The sequence below is a fragment of the Hypanus sabinus genome, chromosome 13, assembly GCF_030144855.1.
Source record: "Hypanus sabinus isolate sHypSab1 chromosome 13, sHypSab1.hap1, whole genome shotgun sequence".
NCBI lineage: Eukaryota > Metazoa > Chordata > Chondrichthyes > Myliobatiformes > Dasyatidae > Hypanus > Hypanus sabinus.
The window spans coordinates 59,437,178-59,459,545 of NC_082718.1; the positions used below are offsets into that span (position 1 = coordinate 59,437,178).

At 47.2% G+C, this 22,368-nt stretch overlaps 1 protein-coding gene and 1 long non-coding RNA gene across 9 annotated transcripts in view; one reads left to right on the plus strand and one right to left on the minus strand.

Annotated features, from left to right (window-relative positions):
• rassf8b (Ras association domain family member 8b) overlaps positions 1-22,368 on the plus strand; it is a 170,614-nt gene that overhangs the window by 35,831 nt on the left and 112,415 nt on the right. For 7 of the 8 annotated variants that reach the window (XM_059987718.1, XM_059987717.1, XM_059987712.1 and 4 more), the window contains one exon: positions 12,625-12,703. In XM_059987718.1, the coding sequence (XP_059843701.1) occupies positions 12,676-12,703 (28 nt within the window). In that variant the 5' untranslated portion in view covers positions 12,625-12,675. Of the gene's footprint in view, positions 1-12,347; positions 12,481-12,624; positions 12,704-22,368 lie in introns of those variants that run through there. The other variant, XM_059987719.1, reaches the window with a different exon arrangement.
• The window catches only part of LOC132403902 (uncharacterized), a 44,982-nt gene that overhangs the window by 12,591 nt on the left and 10,023 nt on the right, over positions 1-22,368 (minus strand). The gene's annotated exons all lie outside the window — the stretch shown is intronic.

A 22,368-nucleotide genomic window follows, 5' to 3' on the forward strand; every position in this document is an offset into this window, starting at 1 on the left:
CTCCCGTAGTGCTCTTTGGAGCAGCGCAGTTGGTATCAACTGATATTTTCAAAATGGAGGTCAGTAAAACAGGATTTTATTTTATTTAGAGGTGCAGTGTGGAACAGGCCTTTTCCAGCCTTTCTAGCCACACCACCCCAATAACCCCAGATTTAACCTTGGCCTAATCATGGGTTAATTTACAATGACCAATTAACCTACTCAGTCATCTGTGGACTGTGAGAGGAAACCAGAGGACCCAGACAAAACCCACATTTCATGGGGAGGATATACAGATTCCTTACAGATGATGCCAGAATTGAACACCAACTTCCAACACCCTGAGCTGTAATAACATTGGGCTAATGGCTAAGCTACTGCGGCGTCCATATTGGCCCATACCTTGGCTTTGGTATTGAAGGAATAGCTGGATACTAGGGGTCATGGGTTTAGGGTCAAAGGTGAAATATTTAAGGGGAATCTGAGCAGAAACTTAAGAGGGTGGTGTGAGTGTAGAACGAGCTGTCAGTAGAAATGGTAGGTGCAGGTTTGGTATTAACGCTTAACAGATATTTGGATGGAAGGAGTTTAGAAGGATATGAGCTGGGTGAAGGTAGATAGGACAAGGCAGAAGATCAGTTCAACACTGGCTAGGTAGGCCAAAGAGCTTGTTTCTCGGCTGTAGTACTCTATGACTTCGGAGGGCTCAATGGTGGAGCCATTGGAAGATGATGACACATCACAATGGCAGTGAAAGCAGAGGAAGGCTGCAGTAGTGAAGGATCTCACTACTTAAATTCCAAGCTACTGGACCCTGACCCCAATCTGAAGCACCTCGGAGTATGTGGATCCTAGATTGGCCTCAAAAACCACCTGAAGACCCATCAACAGACAACCCCTTAACAGAACATTATACTCGATTGCATTCCTGTTTCTGTATGGATGTAGTGCAGGAAAAGGGTGTCCAGGTTTGGTCTTGAATGGCGGAAGAGACTTGAAGGGCCATAGACCTGCTAATTGTACTCGTTGACCAGATGTCTAGTTTGATATTGGCAATATGGGTGGGCTCCTTCATTGTTTGTGATGTAGGAGCCCATAAAATCCTCGTACCCTTTAAAAACCAATAAAAAGGCATTCATAGCTGCAACAGGATCTTGTCAAGATTGTATATTGGCTTGGCAGTTTTTCTAGCTCTCTGCTAAACTCCTAGGGAACTGTGTGAAGATTCAAAAAAACTATAGGAGTGAAGGCAACAGGATTAAAATACGAGTGGCTTGTTTGTCACCTGATCATCAGAGAGAAACTGAGACCAGTGGCTTTGATGAACCCTGCCATTGTTGAGATTGTGGTTGCTTGGAGAAGGTTTTTGTTGTGCACTGTTTCCCGTTACGTGTATTGGGGGGAAGGGGGTGGGGTTGGAAGAAACTTAAACAATCAGCTTGTGCTGCTTTGTTCCATAATAGGGATTAATAGTTGTGGCCTGTGCAGATTCCCTTGGCACTACTCAAGGCCAATGGGTTTACTTCTAGTTATGGAATCCAACATTCAACACTGCAAAATTCCCATGATTTCTAGCTTTGTAATCCTCTCATTGTCCAGACAGTTCCTTTTGAGGCTGCTGTGCCTTAACATATCTATTGTTGTATAGAATTCTTCAAATGCCAATTGTCAGGAAGAGATTTTTATTTAGTTATTTTTTGTACATGCACAGGTTGTCTTTTGCACATTGGCTGTTTGTCAGTCTTTGTGAGTAGTTCTTCATTGATTCCATTGTGTTTCTTTGTTCTACTGTGAATGCCTGCTGGAAAATGAATCTCAGGGTACTATAGTGTGACAGATATATACTTTGGTAATAAATTTATTTTGAACTTTGAAAGGTCTCAGCCCAAAACATCAACTGCTTATTTTCCTCCATAGTTGCTATCTGACCTGAGTTCCTCTAGTATTTTGTGTGTGTTACTGTGGATTTCCAGCATCTGCGGAAGCTGTTGCCATTCAAAAGCTGATGTATTTTCCACCCTCTCTGCATTTTGGGAATGTAACAGGAGCACAGACATGGCTAGTTGACATGTTGAGCTAAGTCTCCATCCAGTCAGGTCATGGCTTGGCCCTAACGCCACTCTCCCTCTCTCTTCTCATATCTCTTAGACTTCGTGCCTGTCAATCCCCATCTTGAATTGCTTCAATGACTGCCCCTACAGCTGGGGTAGAAAATCTTCAGAGATTGGCTGTCTTCCACCTCATTCTGAAACAATTCCCCTCATTCTAGAATTGCTCAGTATGTCTGTCCTGAGTCCTGCATCTTGACCAGGCCACCTTTGTTGCTGCTGATTCTGGTATTTGCTGACCCTTGTGTCTCTAGGCAAGTGGGTAGTTGCTCTGAGTCAAGCCTGGTCACCATGTATGTGTTGCAAGTAGCTAGGGTTTATTTTAAGCACAAAATTTATTTGCAACACTCGTCCAATTGCTTCATTTTCTGGGAAAACGAATTAGGATAAGTTGTTGTACTTCAGTTTCTTCCATGCTTTACTTAAAATGGAACAATAGCAGAGCATTACAATTCTGGAAATGGGCCCCATGGGGAGAGTTGGCACCCTGGATCATTACTTACTGATATAGTTCGGTCTTTTAGGTTGCAAATGCCATTTTCAAGTAATCCAGTCAGTGTTCTGAGATTAAATATTTCACTGTTTGTGATTAACAAAATGTGAATGAAACCAGTAAATAAACTGGGTATAGTGTATACAGGGTCCAGCAAAAATTGGAACAGAAATCCAGCTTTCTATCAGATGAGTGAGTTGTCTGCCCTTGCTCAGCACCTCTCCCATTCTGCCAAACTCCACATTCTTCCTGCAGTGGATTTAAGTTTTACTATTCTAGGCCTATCCACTTGAATAACTTGTGAGCAATTTGACCCAGCAGAACAATACCATGTATTGCATACACATGCATACGCACGCGCGCACACATACGCACACAAGTAGTCCTCCAGTTCCAGAACAGATCTTCAGTCTCCAGGCTTCAGCCATTGGGTTTCGACTTCCAACCAATTTTCACCCATTCCTTCATGTTCCTGTCTGTTTGCACTTTTTCTAATCCCTATTCTGACTTGGAGCCCCTAGCCAGAACCGGATACTGGACACAGCCTGTCTGTGCTGACGGCCAAACCTCCTGCTGCTAACCAGGTTCACAGCTGGATCGCCATTCGAAGCCAGTGGTGACTTAAGGGGAATGGCAGTCGGGGAAGTTAGTGGGGGTTCAGAAACTTACCATGCAGACATTTTATTTCTGTAATAGTGTCTGATGCTCATTGCAGACTTCGGAGAGGAAGTTACTGCAACATGACACCGGTGTGCAATCTAAAGTAACAGAAAGACTGTGCAGCTAGCATTACATGGTATTTTGCTGCATGGAGAATCGTGTCAGGACAAGACGTGTTGAACACGCTTGGAGACAAATACATCCCAAAACGTTGAGAACAAAACACTTTGTCCTTCAAATGTGCAAATAGTTTCCAAGGCTTGCTGGAGTTGTTGCATTAAGTTAACCCTCGAAGTGTTGATGGTGTTGAGAGTAAATGCAGTAAGTGGAACTGTTACAGAGGTTGCCTTCGGTGAGAGGGCAGTTTCTTGTGAAAGCCATGTGTGGGCAGTTCCCTGCGTAGATAGTGCTGTCCCTCCTCAGCATGAGACGCTTCCTGCAACCCATTGCAAGTCATCTTGGAATTATTTAGTGGCTGGTATTTAACTCATTTAAATTTGGATCATTTAAATAGAGTTAAATCTAGAGTAGCTTTTCCAAAAATTGTGATCGCTAGCAATGTCAAGGTACAGATCAGGTGAATTACCAATTGTAGTGGAGTCTAAAACTAGAGGACACAGATTTAAGGTGTGAGTCAAAAGATTTAGGGAAGGAATTTCTTTAGTCAGAGAGTGTTGAATCTGTGAAATTCATTGCCAAGGCAGTTGTGGATATTGTGCATTTAAAGCTAAAGTTGGTAGGTTCTTGTTAAGTCACCTGAACCAGATGGAATACATCTCAGAGTCCTGAGAGAGGTTGCTGAAGAGATAATAGATGCATTGGTGGTCATCTTTCAAGAATCACTTGATTCTGGCATGGTCCCGGAGGACCGGAAGATTGCAAATGTCACTCCACTCTAAGAAGGGAGGAAGGCAAAAGAAAGAAAATTAACAGCCGGTTAGCCCAGGGGTCACCAACCTTTTTTTGCACCACGGACCTGTTTAATATTGACAGTATTCTTGTGGACTGGCCGATGGTGGGGGAGGGTGGCAAGGGTGTTAATCATGACTGGAATATAGATGATAAGTCAACTATAAATCACTTATAAGTGGCTAATACACTCAATTTTGTTTCTAAAGGAGTTTATCTAACGAATTTAATATTAAACACACAGCACATATTTTCCTCGAGTGAATATAGTGATAAGTCAATTGCAAGTCACTTATAAGTCAATAGCATCATAGCATTTTAAGTAACATTTGGATATTAAACACACAGTACATATTTTCCTCGTATGAACATATAAAATCAATGCAACACACCAGTGAGAGGAGGCCCCTGTACTGGGGCCGTGGCGGTCGCAGTCCGGAGAGAGCAACCGACCGAGCGAGGAGTGCAACAGGACGCGGGCCTGCCTCCCCTTGTAGGTAGGTAGGATCTATCGGCTGACAAAAGTTTGGCTCGAGGGATAACTTTCAGTAGATCGCAGTGAGGTAACTGCTGTGCAGCTTACGAAACCCTGAGCCCGAATTAGGTCATCTGCGAATATTTTAGCACCGGGTTCCCTATGAACATTCGGTGTGCCAAACAGGTTTAGAGGCGGTGCCCATCTGTCCGTGCTTCAGGCCAGTAGCAACAGCACTACTTGCCAGTTGCACGAGGCGACCGGTTACCTGAGGCCAACCCTGGCATGAGGGTATCACTGTGTTTAGGCGACTGATGACCTTGCATGCATTCAAGTTCAACAGTGGGTGTAACAGGGAATGAGGAAAGGTGCAGCTGACTTGTGTAGTTTCATATCGCCAAGTCATATCGTTTCCGTGCGGCCCGGTGGTTGGGGACCACTGAGTTAGCCTAACCTCAGTAGTGGGGAAAGTGTTGGGGTCTATTATTAAGGGTAAGATTTTGGAGTACTTGGAGACTAATAATAAAGTAAGTCAAAGTCAGTATGGTTTCTGTAAAGGGAAATCTTGCTTGACAAATCTTTTCAAGAGTTCTTCAAGGAAGTAACAATCAGGGTGGACAAGGGAGAGGCACTTACTTGGATTTTGAGAAAATGTTTGATAAGGTGCCACACGAGGCTGTTTAAAAAGATAAAACCTCATGGCCTTACAGGAAAGATGCTGGCATGAATAGAATAGCTGACAGGGAGGAGGCAGCGAGTGGGAATAAAGGGGGTCTTTTTTTGGTTGACTGGCAGTGACTAGTGGTGTTCCTCTGGGGTCAGTATTGGGACCAAATCATTGTTTGTCAATGATTTGGATAATGGAATTGATGGCTTTGTGGCAAAGTTTGCGGATGATACAGGATAGGTGGAGGGGTAGGTAGTTCTGAGGAAACAATGCGATTGCAGCTGGACAGACAAATCGGAAGAATAGACAAAAAAGTGGCAGTTGGAATACAGTATTGGGAAATGTATGATGCTTTTTGGTAAAAGGAACAATAGCGTGGAGTATTATCTAAATGGGGAGAAGGTTCAAACATCAGAGGTGCAGAGGGACTTGGGAGTCTTTGTACGAGACTCCCATGACTATAATTTATAGGTTGAGTCAGTGGTAAAGAAGACAAATGCAATGTTGCATTTCCTTCAAGGGGAATAGAATATAAAAACAATGAGATAATACTGAGCCTTTATAAGACACTAGTCAGGCCACACTTGGAGTATTGTCAACAGTTTTGGGCCCCAGAAAGAATGTGGTGTCATTGTAGAGAGTCCAGAGGAGGTTCACAGCAATGATCCAGGAATGAAGGGGTTTACATATGAGGAGTGTTTGGCAGCTTTGAGCCTGTACTCACTGGAATTTAGAAGAATACGTAGGGATCTCATTGAAACCTACCAGATGTGGAGAGGATGTTTCCTGCGGTGGGTGTATCCAGAACTAGAGGGCAAAGCCTCAGAATTGAGGGGCAGCCTTTTAAGACAGGGATGATAAAGAATTTTATTTTGGCCAGAGAGTAGTGAATCTGTGGAAAGCTCTGCCACAGACTCTGTTGGAGTTCAAGTTGGTGCATATATTTAAGGCAGAAGTTGATAGAATACGTACACAACAATGGAACAACTCAGCAGGTCAGGCAGCATCCGTGAGAAAAGAGTAACTGACGTTTCGGGCTGAGACCCTTCATCAGGAAAGTTGATAGTTTCCTGATTGGTCAGGGCATCACAGGATACGGCAAGAAGGCAGGCGTATGGGGTTGAGTCGGTATCAGCTACGAGGGAACAGTGGAGCAGACTCGATGGACTGAACGGCCTAATTCTGCTCCTATGACTTGTGGTCCTATTTAAAGGGAACTGTAGGACAGTTTCTTCACACAGAGTGTGATGGGCGTATGGAACAGGCTGATAGAGGTGGATACAAATGCAATGTTTAAAAGATGATTGGACAGGTGCAGGGATAGGAAAGGTTTTGAGGGATAGGGAGCTAACTCAGGTTGGCAATTTAGTCAGCATGGATGATTTGGGCTGAAGGGCCTGTTTTATAAAATGACTCTCTGATCCCAAGACCATTTGTTTCAGAAACCACCTTTGAAAGATCTGTCAGCCACAACTTTTTTGACTCTGCCTAATTGTGTACTGATTTTCCAAGTGTGCAGTTACCATGAGCTTTATATTTGTTTTCCATGTTTTATATTTTGCTTTATTTAGACACGTGGCACAGTAATGAGCCAGTGCAGCCTAATTATACCCATGTGACCAATAACCTGTTAACCTGTGTGCCTTTGGAGCGTGTGAGGAAACTCGTGCGGTCTCCAGGAGAACGTACCAAGCTCCTTACAAATTGAACCCTGACACTGGCAGTCTGAAGTGTTGCACTAAGGGTTAATCTACCATACCGCCCCAGTGGGCAGCCAGAGCTGTGGGGTTTAGCAGGTGTAGATCCCCCTCACTGTCTTTGACTAGTATTGTACCAGTTGCTAGTGTGTATTTGTGGTTCCTCTAAAACGGCCTGTTGCCAGAATTGGACTTGCTGCTTGGGTGAAAGGCGAGTGGACGCGTTGCTTGGGTAGTCCAACCACAAATGAGAAAAGCTGCAGATGCTGGAAATCCGAGCAACACACGCAAAATGCTGGAGGAACTCAGCAGGCCAGGCAGCATCTACGGAAAAGAGTGAACAGTTGACGTTTCGGGCTGAGACCCTTCGTCAGGACAAATCTGCAGTGACGATGGCATTTAACTTGTCATTGGGACTGCATATCATAACTGTCCTTTGAGCCGTCTGTGGGATGCTCAATTTGCTGTATTTGCAGCAGCTGTTCACTTCTGTCTAAATAGACATGAAAGCCAATGATTGGATGCACAGAATGAGTTTGGTCTGAATACAGGAGCAGAGGGGTTATTGAAATGGCTGAGAAGCAAGGCCAGAGAGGAGGTTATACTAAAACTCATTGGGATGTTGCTGCTAGACCAGCAAGCTTTCTACAATAATTGATGTTACTCTGAACACTACAGCACCATTAAATTATTCTGAATTGATTAACTAAAGTAATCCCTTCAGCCGAAGGCAGTGTCTATATCCCTGTTCACTGCACAAGAGCCTTTGAAATGTCTGTGTTGTACCTGCCTTCATTGCCACCCCAGGCAGTGCGTTCTGGGGACCCACCACTCTGGTTTTAGATACGAAAACTTGCCTCACACATCCTCTTGGGATTTATCACCTCTCACCTTGGGTACATGTTAAGTATGAGGGAAGGTTTCTACTCTGGGTGAAAAAGTTATCAGTTGTCTTGTCTGTTCTATCTGTGCCTCTCACAGTCTTAGTCAGGTCTCCCCCTCAGCCTTCACCACTCCAGAGAAAACAGTCCAAGTTTGTCCAGCCTTTCCTTACAGCATGTGTCCTCTAAGCCTGGCAGCATCCTGGTAAATCTCTTCTGCACCCTCTCCAAGGCGACAACATCCATCCAAAAATGAATGCACTTTTCTAGATGTGGCCTAACCAGAGCTTTAGAAGCATTGAAAACCTACAGCACAGTACAGGTCTTTCAGCCCACAATGCTGTGCCGCACGTGTACTTACTTTAGAATTTACCTAGGGTTACCCATAGCCCTCTATTTTTCTAAGGTTCACGTACCTGTCCAGGAGTCTCTTAAGAGACCCTATTGTCTCCACCTCCACCACTGTCGCCGGCAGCTCATTCCACGCACTCAACATTCTGCGGGAAAAAATACATCTACTTGCCCCTGATATCTCCTTTGTACCTACTTTCAAACACCTCAAAACTGTGCCCTCTTTTGCTAGCCATTTCAGCCCTGGGGGAAAAAGCCTCCGACTATCCACACGATCAATGCCTCTCATCATCTTATACACAAATTTAGAGGGTTGAAAGATGGCTTCCTGGCTCTTGAAGTGAATGCCCAGATAATAAAGGTGCACGTGCTGTGTGCTACCTTTGCCGTGTGGGGCCACTTACAGGGAGCTGTGGACTTGCAACCCGGGACCTTTCTGTACAGCAGCACTGTTGAGGCTCATGCCATTGACTGTGCACTGATGGTTTACATTTGATAATACCCGAGCATACTTTTATTTTACGTATTACCCTCTGATGATGATGATAAAGCTTCCAGGGAGCCTGGTCAGGTTAAAGACAGCAATCTCGGCCCTGGCCCCAAACCTACCCATATTCCTGAACCCAGCTACCCAGACCTCAACTGTGGCTCAGTCACACTCAGATCACAGTTGGGTTTCATCTCTGGCCCCGCTCCCCGTCTTGTAGTCAGAAACCTTGAGCAAGTCAGGTGCCACACTTCCCGGCAGTCAGAAACTGGATTATGCTGGATTATCAGAATTACTGCTTTGTTGTGGGCGATGATTCTTGGCCCAACCATGAGCCAGAGTCGTGCCTGTCACCTTGTTCCTTCAGCGAGGCTGCGTGCCTGAGTGTTCTTGGCACCGTTCTGTTGCAGGCCAAGCTGCTTCTTTCAGCACTAATGTATAAAGCAAACTCTGGATTCGAGGTTCTGCCCTATTCCCACTGGAATCCAGCTGTTAGCAGTTGAGTGCAGCCAATGTAGACGAGGGGTTTTATGAATCAGGAGTGAGTTTAGTGTGGAGAGCTTGTGTGTCAACCTGGAGTTTTGTGAATCAGGAGTGAGTTTAGTGTGGTGTGCTTGTGTCAGCCTGGAGTTTTGTGAATCAGGAGTGAGTTTAGTGTGGTGTGCTTGTGTGTCAGCCTGGAGTTTTGTGAATCAGGAGTGAGTTTAGTGTGGTGTGCTTGTGTCAGCCTGGAGTTTTGTGAATCAGGAGTGAGTTTAGTGTGGAGAGCTTGTGTGTCAGCCTGGAGTTTTGTGAATCAGGAGTGAGTTTAGTGTGGTGTGCTTGTGTCAGCCTGGAGTTTTGTGAATCAGGAGTGAGTTTAGTGTGGAGAGCTTGTGTGTCAGCCTGGAGTTTTGTGAATCAGGAGTGAGTTTAGTGTGGTGTGCTTGTGTCAGCCTGGAGTTTTGTGAATCAGGAGTGAGTTTAGTGTGGAGAGCTTGTGTCAACCTGGAGTTTTGTGAATCAGGAGTGTGTTCCGTGTGGGGTGCTTGAGTCGACCTGGGAGTTTTGCAATGTGCTGTGCTTGTGTTGACCTGGTGGGGGGTGCGGCTCTGTGAACCAGATGCACTGGCAAAACCTGTCTGTTTTAAAAGAGGGATGGGACTGTTGACAACCATAAAGTGCCCATTTTGTTAAGTTGCCTGCTTACGAAGTCCGCACTGGCTTGGAATTTTTGCAAATTAAAAGAAACCACCAAGGGTTTCTTGAAACTTGCTTTTGCAGTACAAGGAACTGCCTTAATTTAAAAAGGAACCCAGGCATCCGAAGTAATGGAATGGTTCCAGTTTGGCAGAGAGAGGCAGTAGGGTAGTGGTTTGGCAGATGTTCTGGCTTGAGCCACTCGAGGATAGTGCTTTGTGAATTATGAGCTGGTGTGTACCTGCCCGTGCTGTTAAATAGATTGAGTAATGGATTTCACGAGCACTAACAAATATGGAATAAAATGTCACTTTTTCAGAGTTTGTGAGGCGTTGGGGAATAACTAAATAAGCACAGCATGAACGAAACAACAAATTTTGTCAATTTTTGTTAAGGGAATTTTATGGATGACTTAATAGGAATTCAGCCCCTCCGTCGTTCGGGGCCACGTTGTACCTTTCATTGAGCTCGGAGGCTGGAAGCCCATCTGGCCTTGGGTCATTCCGAAGATTCATGTTTATTGATCACATGTAGTTAAAAACATACGGTGTCATTTGCATTAACAGCCGACAGACCTGAGAGCGTGCTGAAGGCAGCCCGTGAGTGTCGCTGCCCATTCTTGCGTTGATAAAAGCACGTCCACAATGCTCAGCGGAACCTCGCAGAACACAACCACCAACGAGATGGTAGCAGCAAAAAGAAGCCCTGTTCTCCCCTCCCACCCATGTACCTTCGCCCCAGTACAGACCACAAGCCTCCAGCGGACTCGGGTTGCACAGATTTGCAGACAGCACCACTTCCTTCACTGACCTTACTAACTCTGATTTCTCATCCTCTGCCACCAACTTCATAGTTCCCATTACCCTGCACCTCCCGTTTCTACTTCCTTCCCTGCTTCCATAAACCTCTCTTGTCCAAGTTGACCTATTGTTTCTGCTTGTTCCTGCACCCCCCCCCCCAAACACGTATATGCGTACCTTGACTCTGTTTTATCACCTCGGTTCAGTCCCTTCCTATCTACATCACTGACACTTCACATGTTCTTGATTTTTTCAATGACTTCGGTTCCCTGGCCCTGGTTGTCTCATTTTCATTATGAATGCCCATTCCCTATACATCTCCATCCTCCATCAGGAAGGCTTCCAAGCTCTCTGCTTCTTTCTGGACACCAGATCTAACCAGTTCGTCTCCACCATCACTCTTCTCCATCTGGCGGAACTGGTCCTCGTCTTCACTCCCAATAATTTCTCCTCTGGATCCTTTCACCTCCTTCAAATGAAGGTGTAGCCATGGGTCCCAGCCACGCCTGCCTTTTTGTCAGCTGTGTGGAACAGTTTATGTTCCAAGCCTACATTGGTATCACTCCCAACTTTTCCTACACGACATCAATGATTGCATTGGTGTTGCTTCCTGCACTTTGCCTCCAACTTCCATCCTGCCCTCGAATCTACCTGGTCCATTTCCGGCACCGCCCTCCTCTTTCTCAATCTCTCTGTCTATCTCTGGAGACAATTTATCTATTATAAACCTACTGATTCTCACAGCTACCTGGACTATACCTCTTCCCACCCTGACACTTGTAAAATACCATCCCCTTCTCTCAATTCCTCGTCTCTGCCACATCTACTCTCAGGAAGAGGCGTTTCATTCCGGAACTAATGAGATCTCCTCCTCCTTCAAAGAAAGGGGCTTTCCTTACTCCACCATCAACGCTGCCCTCAGCCACATCTCTTCCATTTCACACACGTCTGCCCTCGCCCCATCCACCCACCATCCCAGCAGGGATTGGTTTCCTCATGTTCCAACCAGCAGGTAATTCTCCGTAACGGGATCTGACCACCAAGCACCCCTTCAACACCCCCCAACCCCACTTTCCACTTGTACGAACTCCACGCAGCACTGGAGGTCAGGACGGAAGCTGGACACCTGGAATTATGACACTGCAGTCCTGGCAACTTTATCTTTGTGCCACTTTTTGTGGGACTGCCCATTGCTGCCCTTTTGGTGGGAACCTCTTGGTGTCTACTGTAGCTCAGTTGCAGAGCTCTTGTACCAGAGTCGGAAAGCTGTGCTGGAGTTTACTGTGAGAGTGATGCACCAGTAGTGATGCTGTGAAGGTAGAGCGGTTAGTGTTATTTGTCACAAGTATGTTGAAACACATAGTAATTCGTGAAGATCTCCACCATCCCGGTCACACCCTCTTCTGACTGGCAGCAGGTACAGAAGCCTGAAGTCTCACGCCACCAGGTTCAAGAGCAGCTGCTTTCCTACAGCCATTCTTCAATCAACCTGCACAAGCCTGACCCTAACCCGGCAACTGTGAACCATCTCTTGCGCTACTTCTCGTCTCTTATTGTGTTGCTTTTTGGGCTAAAGTGCTGCTCTTTGCACTGTTTTTTTTAATCTTGTATCTTACGTTCTGTGTGCTGTCCGAATCTACACGCCCACAATGCTGCTGCAAGCAAGATTTTCCTCGTGTCTGTACCTCACCGTAGCTGTTGGCGTGATAATGAACGTGACCTGACACGACTTGAATGCACAGAACTATTCAGCACTACTTGGAAAATAAGATCTGCAGATGTGGCAAATCTGAGGTTTAAAAACACAACCTTGCAAGTGAACACCCTCGCCTCTCCCCTCCCTTCCAATGTGTTGCTCGCCATTGCACTATTTTTAGTAAGGCATGTGAGGCCTGTTTTGATAAGTAACTTGTAATGTTATCTCACTGTTTCTTTCAGGACACATTGGACCTCATGAATCACTGGGCCTGACGAGCGGGCAGTTTTGCTATGCATCCACACACCACGGCTGGGCTATGTGAGTAAATCAGTAAGGACGGGAAATGTTTGGCATGCCTGGCCGGAGAAACTCCCCTGGTCTTCATAATGACTATCGTATGTTCATAGGTGTTTAATTTGGCTTTATCTGAGTGATTGAATGGGCTTCGTATTGGCTCCAAGTGCCAGTTCGCGTTTGGAACCTCCTGTACTTGGATCAGTCATGCTGCAGTGCCTGTAGTTCCATCAGGCCAGCGAAGTGAAAATCACGGGAGGCCTGAACTGGGCATGTGTTGAATCTATAGCTTGCCAGCCTTTTTATTTGGGAAGCGAAATGAATGTGCTGCATTTATGTAGTGCCTTTGGAAAATAGAAAAATGGAGGGCTATGTAGGAGGACAGGGTTAGATTGATCTTGAGGAAGGTTATAGGGGCAGCACAGTGTTGTGGGCCAAAGGGCCTGTAGTGTTCTCTGTTGTTTTGTAACCTCAGTACGCTGCTAAGCTCTTTTGAAATGCAGTGATTGTTAGTGAAGAAAACCACAGTGCAATAATGTTGTGGTAAACTGTAGCTCTTGTAGGAAGCCAATGGTCACCCCTGCCCTTCAGCTCTCTCACTGTATAACATCAGAGATTCACCCCTGCCCTTCAGCTCTCTCTCACTGTGTAACATCAGAGATTCACCCCTGCCCTTCAGCTCTCTCACTGTATAACATCAGAGATTCACCCCTGCCCTTCAGCTCTCTCAGTGTATAACATCAGAGATTCACCCCTGCCCTTCAGCTCTCTCACTGTGTAACATCAGAGATTCACCCCTGCCCTTCAGCTCTCTCACTGTATAACATCAGAGATTCACCCCTGCCCTTCAGCTCTCTCAGTGTATAACATCAGAGATTCACCCCTGCCCTTCAGCTCTCTCACTGTGTAACAACAGAGATTCACCCCTGCCCTTCAGCTCTCTCACTGTATAACATCAGAGATTCACCCCTGCCCTTCAGCTCTCTCACTGTGTAACATCAGAGATTCACCCCTGCCCTTCAGCTCTCTCACTGTATAACATCAGAGATTCACCCCTGCCCTTCAGCTCTCTCACTGTGTAACATCAGAGATTCACCCCTGCCCTTCAGCTCTCTCTCACTGTATAACATCAGAGATTCACCCCTGCCCTTCAGCTCTCTCTCACTGTGTAACATCAGAGATTCACCCCTGCCCTTCAGCTCTCTCACTGTATAACATCAGAGATTCACCCCTGCCCTTCAGCTCTCTCACTGTATAACATCAGAGATTCACCCCTGCCCTTCAGCTCTCTCACTGTATAACATCAGAGATTCACCCCTGCCCTTCAGCTCTCTCACTGTATAACATCAGAGATTCACCCCTGCCCTTCAGCTCTCTCTCACTGTATAACATCAGAGATTCACCCCTGCCCTTCAGCTCTCTCACTGTATAACATCAGAGATTCACCCCTGCCCTTCAGCTCTCTCACTGTATAACATCAGAGATTCACCCCTGCCCTTCAGCTCTCTCACTGTGTAACATCAGAGATTCACCCCTGCCCTTCAGCTCTCTCACTGTATAACATCAGAGATTCACCCCTGCCCTTCAGCTCTCTCTCAGTGTATAACATCAGAGATTCACCCCTGCCCTTCAGCTCTCTCACTGTGTAACATCAGAGATTCACCCCTGCCCTTCAGCTCTCTCTCACTGTATAACATCAGAGATTCACCCCTGCCCTTCAGCTCTCTCACTGTGTAACATCAGAGATTCACCCCTGCCCTTCAGCTCTCTCTCACTGTATAACATCAGAGATTCACCCCTGCCCTTCAGCTCTCTCTCACCGTATAACATCAGAGATTCACCCCTGCCCTTCAGCTCTCTCACTGTATAACATCAGAGATTCACCCCTGCCCTTCAGCTCTCTCTCACCGTATAACATCAGAGATTCACCCCTGCCCTTCAGCTCTCTCTCACTGTATAACATCAGAGATTCACCCCTGCCCTTCAGCTCTCTCTCACTGTATAACATCAGAGATTCACCCCTGCCCTTCAGCTCTCTCTCACTGTATAACATCAGAGATTCACCCCTGCCCTTCAGCTCTCTCTCACCGTATAACATCAGAGATTCACCCCTGCCCTTCAGCTCTCTCTCACCGTATAACATCAGAGATTCACCCCTGCCCTTCAGCTCTCTCTCACTGTATAACATCAGAGATTCACCCCTGCCCTTCAGCTCTCTCTCACTGTATAACATCAGAGATTCACCCCTGCCCTTCAGCTCTCTCTCACTGTGTAACATCAGAGATTCACCCCTGCCCTTCAGCTCTCTCTCACCGTATAACATCAGAGATTCACCCCTGCCCTTCAGCTCTCTCACTGTGTAACATCAGAGATTCACCCCTGCCCTTCAGCTCTCTCACTGTATAACATCAGAGATTCACCCCTGCCCTTCAGCTCTCTCACTGTGTAACATCAGAGATTCACCCCTGCCCTTCAGCTCTCTCTCACTGTATAACATCAGAGATTCACCCCTGCCCTTCAGCTCTCTCACTGTATAACATCAGAGATTCACCCCTGCCCTTCAGCTCTCTCTCACTGTATAACATCAGAGATTCACCCCTGCCCTTCAGCTCTCTCACTGTGTAACATCAGAGATTCACCCCTGCCCTTCAGCTCTCTCTCACTGTATAACATCAGAGATTCACCCCTGCCCTTCAGCTCTCTCACTGTGTAACATCAGAGATTCACCCCTGCCCTTCAGCTCTCTCACTGTATAACATCAGAGATTCACCCCTGCCCTTCAGCTCTCTCTCACTGTATAACATCAGAGATTCACCCCTGCCCTTCAGCTCTCTCTCACTGTATAACATCAGAGATTCACCCCTGCCCTTCAGCTCTCTCTCACTGTATAACATCAGAGATTCACCCCTGCCCTTCAGCTCTCTCTCACCGTATAACATCAGAGATTCACCCCTGCCCTTCAGCTCTCTCTCACTGTGTAACATCAGAGATTCACCCCTGCCCTTCAGCTCTCTCTCACTGTATAACATCAGAGATTCACCCCTGCCCTTCAGCTCTCTCACTGTATAACATCAGAGATTCACCCCTGCCCTTCAGCTCTCTCTCACTGTGTAACATCAGAGATTCACCCCTGCCCTTCAGCTCTCTCACTGTATAACATCAGAGATTCACCCCTGCCCTTCAGCTCTCTCACTGTATAACATCAGAGATTCACCCCTGCCCTTCAGCTCTCTCTCACTGTATAACATCAGAGATTCACCCCTGCCCTTCAGCTCTCTCACTGTATAACATCAGAGATTCACCCCTGCCCTTCAGCTCTCTCTCACTGTGTAACATCAGAGATTCACCCCTGCCCTTCAGCTCTCTCTCACTGTGTAACATCAGAGATTCACCCCTGCCCTTCAGCTCTCTCTCACTGTGTAACATCAGAGATTCACCCCTGCCCTTCAGCTCTCTCTCTGTGTAACATCAGAGATTCACCCCTGCCCTTCAGCTCTCTCACCGTATAACATCAGAGATTCACCCCTGCCCTTCAGCTCTCTCTCTGTGTAACATCAGAGATTCACCCCTGCCCTTCAGCTCTCTCACTGTATAACATCAGAGATTCACCCCTGCCCTTCAGCTCTCTCTCACTGTGTAACATCAGAGATTCACCCCTGCCCTTCAGCTCTCTCACTGTGTAACATCAGAGATTCACCCCTGCCCTTCAGCTCTCTCACTGTGTAACATCAGAGATTCACCCCTGCCCTTCAGCTCTCTCACTGTGTAACATCAGAGATTCACCCCTGCCCTTCAGCTCTCTCACTGTGTAACATCAGAGATTCACCCCTGCCCTTCAGCTCTCTCTCAGTGTATAACATCAGAGATTCACCCCTGCCCTTCAGCTCTCTCACTGTATAACATCAGAGATTCACCCCTGCCCTTCAGCTCTCTCTCACTGTATAACATCAGAGATTCACCCCTGCCCTTCAGCTCTCTCACTGTATAACATCAGAGATTCACCCCTGCCCTTCAGCTCTCTCACTGTATAACATCAGAGATTCACCCCTGCCCTTCAGCTCTCTCTCACTGTGTAACATCAGAGATTCACCCCTGCCCTTCAGCTCTCTCTCACTGTGTAACATCAGAGATTCACCCCTGCCCTTCAGCTCTCTCACTGTATAACATCAGAGATTCACCCCTGCCCTTCAGCTCTCTCACTGTGTAACATCAGAGATTCACCCCTGCCCTTCAGCTCTCTCTCACTGTATAACATCAGAGATTCACCCCTGCCCTTCAGCTCTCTCACTGTGTAACATCAGAGATTCACCCCTGCCCTTCAGCTCTCTCACTGTGTAACATCAGAGATTCACCCCTGCCCTTCAGCTCTCTCACTGTGTAACATCAGAGATTCACCCCTGCCCTTCAGCTCTCTCTCACTGTATAACATCAGAGATTCACCCCTGCCCTTCAGCTCTCTCACTGTATAACATCAGAGATTCACCCCTGCCCTTCAGCTCTCTCAGTGTATAACATCAGAGATTCACCCCTGCCCTTCAGCTCTCTCACTGTGTAACATCAGAGATTCACCCCTGCCCTTCAGCTCTCTCTCACTGTGTAACATCAGAGATTCACCCCTGCCCTTCAGCTCTCTCAGTGTATAACATCAGAGATTCACCCCTGCCCTTCAGCTCTCTCTCACTGTGTAACATCAGAGATTCACCCCTGCCCTTCAGCTCTCTCACTGTATAACATCAGAGATTCACCCCTGCCCTTCAGCTCTCTCACTGTATAACATCAGAGATTCACCCCTGCCCTTCAGCTCTCTCACTGTATAACATCAGAGATTCACCCCTGCCCTTCAGCTCTCTCTCACTGTATAACATCAGAGATTCACCCCTGCCCTTCAGCTCTCTCACTGTATAACATCAGAGATTCACCCCTGCCCTTCAGCTCTCTCACTGTATAACATCAGAGATTCACCCCTGCCCTTCAGCTCTCTCTCACTGTATAACATCAGAGATTCACCCCTGCCCTTCAGCTCTCTCACTGTATAACATCAGAGATTCACCCCTGCCCTTCAGCTCTCTCTCACTGTATAACATCAGAGATTCACCCCTGCCCTTCAGCTCTCTCACTGTATAACATCAGAGATTCACCCCTGCCCTTCAGCTCTCTCACTGTATAACATCAGAGATTCACCCCTGCCCTTCAGCTCTCTCACTGTATAACATCAGAGATTCACCCCTGCCCTTCAGCTCTCTCTCAGTGTATAACATCAGAGATTCACCCCTGCCCTTCAGCTCTCTCACTGTATAACATCAGAGATTCACCCCTGCCCTTCAGCTCTCTCTCACTGTATAACATCAGAGATTCACCCCTGCCCTTCAGCTCTCTCTCACTGTATAACATCAGAGATTCACCCCTGCCCTTCAGCTCTCTCACTGTATAACATCAGAGATTCACCCCTGCCCTTCAGCTCTCTCACTGTATAACATCAGAGATTCACCCCTTCCCTTCAGCTCTCTCTCACTGTATAACATCAGAGATTCACCCCTTCCCTTCAGCTCTCTCTCAGTGTATAACATCAGAGATTCACCCCTGCCCTTCAGCTCTCTCACTGTGTAACATCAGAGATTCACCCCTGCCCTTCAGCTCTCTCTCAGTGTGTAACATCAGAGATTCACCCCTGCCCTTCAGCTCTCTCTCACTGTATAACATCAGAGATTCACCCCTGCCCTTCAGCTCTCTCTCACTGTATAACATCAGAGATTCACCCCTGCCCTTCAGCTCTCTCTCACTGTGTAACATCAGAGATTCACCCCTGCCCTTCAGCTCTCTCACTGTATAACATCAGAGATTCACCCCTGCCCTTCAGCTCTCTCACTGTGTAACATCAGAGATTCACCCCTGCCCTTCAGCTCTCTCACTGTATAACATCAGAGATTCACCCCTGCCCTTCAGCTCTCTCAGTGTGTAACATCAGAGATTCACCCCTGCCCTTCAGCTCTCTCTCACTGTATAACATCAGAGATTCACCCCTGCCCTTCAGCTCTCTCTCACTGTATAACATCAGAGATTCACCCCTGCCCTTCAGCTCTCTCTCACTGTATAACATCAGAGATTCACCCCTGCCCTTCAGCTCTCTCTCACTGTATAACATCAGAGATTCACCCCTGCCCTTCAGCTCTCTCTCACCGTATAACATCAGAGATTCACCCCTGCCCTTCAGCTCTCTCTCACTGTGTAACATCAGAGATTCACCCCTGCCCTTCAGCTCTCTCACTGTATATCAGAGATTCACCCCTGCCCTTCAGCTCTCTCACTGTATAACATCAGAGATTCACCCCTGCCCTTCAGCTCTCTCACTGTATATCAGAGATTCACCCCTGCCCTTCAGCTCTCTCACTGTATAACATCAGAGATTCACCCCTGCCCTTCAGCTCTCTCTCACTGTATAACATCAGAGATTCACCCCTGCCCTTCAGCTCTCTCACTGTATAACATCAGAGATTCACCCCTGCCCTTCAGCTCTCTCACTGTGTAACATCAGAGATTCACCCCTGCCCTTCAGCTCTCTCACTGTATAACATCAGAGATTCACCCCTGCCCTTCAGCTCTCTCTCACTGTATAACATCAGAGATTCACCCCTGCCCTTCAGCTCTCTCTCACTGTATAACATCAGAGATTCACCCCTGCCCTTCAGCTCTCTCACTGTGTAACATCAGAGATTCACCCCTGCCCTTCAGCTCTCTCACTGTATAACATCAGAGATTCACCCCTGCCCTTCAGCTCTCTCTCACTGTATAACATCAGAGATTCACCCCTGCCCTTCAGCTCTCTCAGTGTATAACATCAGAGATTCACCCCTGCCCTTCAGCTCTCTCACTGTGTAACATCAGAGATTCACCCCTGCCCTTCAGCTCTCTCACTGTATAACATCAGAGATTCACCCCTGCCCTTCAGCTCTCTCACTGTATATCAGAGATTCACCCCTGCCCTTCAGCTCTCAGATCTCTCACTGTGTAACATCAGAGATTCACCCCTGCCCTTCAGCTCTCTCAGTGTATAACATCAGAGATTCACCCCTGCCCTTCAGCTCTCTCACTGTGTAACATCAGAGATTCACCCCTGCCCTTCAGCTCTCTCACTGTATAACATCAGAGATTCACCCCTGCCCTTCAGCTCTCTCACTGTATAACATCAGAGATTCACCCCTGCCCTTCAGCTCTCTCACTGTATAACATCAGAGATTCACCCCTGCCCTTCAGCTCTCTCACTGTGTAACATCAGAGATTCACCCCTGCCCTTCAGCTCTCTCACTGTGTAACATCAGAGATTCACCCCTGCCCTTCAGCTCTCTCACTGTATAACATCAGAGATTCACCCCTGCCCTTCAGCTCTCTCACTGTGTAACATCAGAGATTCACCCCTGCCCTTCAGCACTCTCACTGTATAACATCAGAGATTCACCCCTGCCCTTCAGCTCTCTCTCAGTGTATAACATCAGAGATTCACCCCTGCCCTTCAGCTCTCTCACTGTGTAACATCAGAGATTCACCCCTGCCCTTCAGCTCTCTCACTGTATAACATCAGAGATTCACCCCTGCCCTTCAGCTCTCTCACTGTATAACATCAGAGATTCACCCCTGCCCTTCAGCTCTCTCTCACTGTATAACATCAGAGATTCACCCCTGCCCTTCAGCTCTCTCACTGTATAACATCAGAGATTCACCCCTGCCCTTCAGCTCTCTCACTGTATAACATCAGAGATTCACCCCTGCCCTTCAGCTCTCTCACTGTATAACATCAGAGATTCACCCCTGCCCTTCAGCTCTCTCACTGTATAACATCAGAGATTCACCCCTGCCCTTCAGCTCTCTCTCACTGTGTAACATCAGAGATTCACCCCTGCCCTTCAGCTCTCTCTCAGTGTATAACATCAGAGATTCACCCCTGCCCTTCAGCTCTCTCACTGTATAACATCAGAGATTCACCCCTGCCCTTCAGCTCTCTCTCACTGTATAACATCAGAGATTCACCCCTGCCCTTCAGCTCTCTCAGTGTGTAACATCAGAGATTCACCCCTGCCCTTCAGCTCTCTCACCGTATAACATCAGAGATTCACCCCTGCCCTTCAGCTCTCTCACTGTATAACATCAGAGATTCACCCCTGCCCTTCAGCTCTCTCAGTGTATAACATCAGAGATTCACCCCTGCCCTTCAGCTCTCTCACCGTATAACATCAGAGATTCACCCCTGCCCTTCAGCTCTCTCACTGTATAACATCAGAGATTCACCCCTGCCCTTCAGCTCTCTCTCACTGTATAACATCAGAGATTCACCCCTGCCCTTCAGCTCTCTCACTGTATAACATCAGAGATTCACCCCTGCCCTTCAGCTCTCTCACTGTGTAACATCAGAGATTCACCCCTGCCCTTCAGCTCTCTCACTGTGTAACATCAGAGATTCACCCCTGCCCTTCAGCTCTCCCTCACCGTATAACATCAGAGATTCACCCCTGCCCTTCAGCTCTCTCACTGTGTAACATCAGAGATTCACCCCTGCCCTTCAGCTCTCTCTCACTGTATAACATCAGAGATTCACCCCTGCCCTTCAGCTCTCTCTCACTGTATAACATCAGAGATTCACCCCTGCCCTTCAGCTCTCTCTCACTGTATAACATCAGAGATTCACCCCTGCCCTTCAGCTCTCTCTCAGTGTATAACATCAGAGATTCACCCCTGCCCTTCAGCTCTCTCACTGTATAACATCAGAGATTCACCCCTGCCCTTCAGCTCTCTCTCACTGTATAACATCAGAGATTCACCCCTGCCCTTCAGCTCTCTCACTGTATAACATCAGAGATTCACCCCTGCCTTCAGCTCTCTCTCACTGTGTAACATCAGAGATTCACCCCTGCCCTTCAGCTCTCTCACTGTATAACATCAGAGATTCACCCCTGCCCTTCAGCTCTCTCTCACTGTATAACATCAGAGATTCACCCCTGCCCTTCAGCTCTCTCTCACTGTATAACATCAGAGATTCACCCCTGCCCTTCAGCTCTCTCTCACTGTATAACATCAGAGATTCACCCCTGCCCTTCAGCTCTCTCACTGTATAACATCAGAGATTCACCCCTGCCCTTCAGCTCTCTCTCACTGTATAACATCAGAGATTCACCCCTGCCCTTCAGCTCTCTCTCACGTATAACATCAGAGATTCACCCCTGCCCTTCAGCTCTCTCACTGTATAACATCAGAGATTCACCCCTGCCCTTCAGCTCTCTCTCACTGTATAACATCAGAGATTCACCCCTGCCCTTCAGCTCTCTCACTGTATAACATCAGAGATTCACCCCTGCCCTTCAGCTCTCTCACTGTATAACATCAGAGATTCACCCCTGCCCTTCAGCTCTCTCACTGTGTAACATCAGAGATTCACCCCTGCCCTTCAGCTCTCTCACTGTATAACATCAGAGATTCACCCCTGCCCTTCAGCTCTCTCACTGTGTAACATCAGAGATTCACCCCTGCCCTTCAGCTCTCTCACTGTATAACATCAGAGATTCACCCCTGCCCTTCAGCTCTCTCACTGTGTAACATCAGAGATTCACCCCTGCCCTTCAGCTCTCTCACTGTATAACATCAGAGATTCACCCCTGCCCTTCAGCTCTCTCACTGTGTAACATCAGAGATTCACCCCTGCC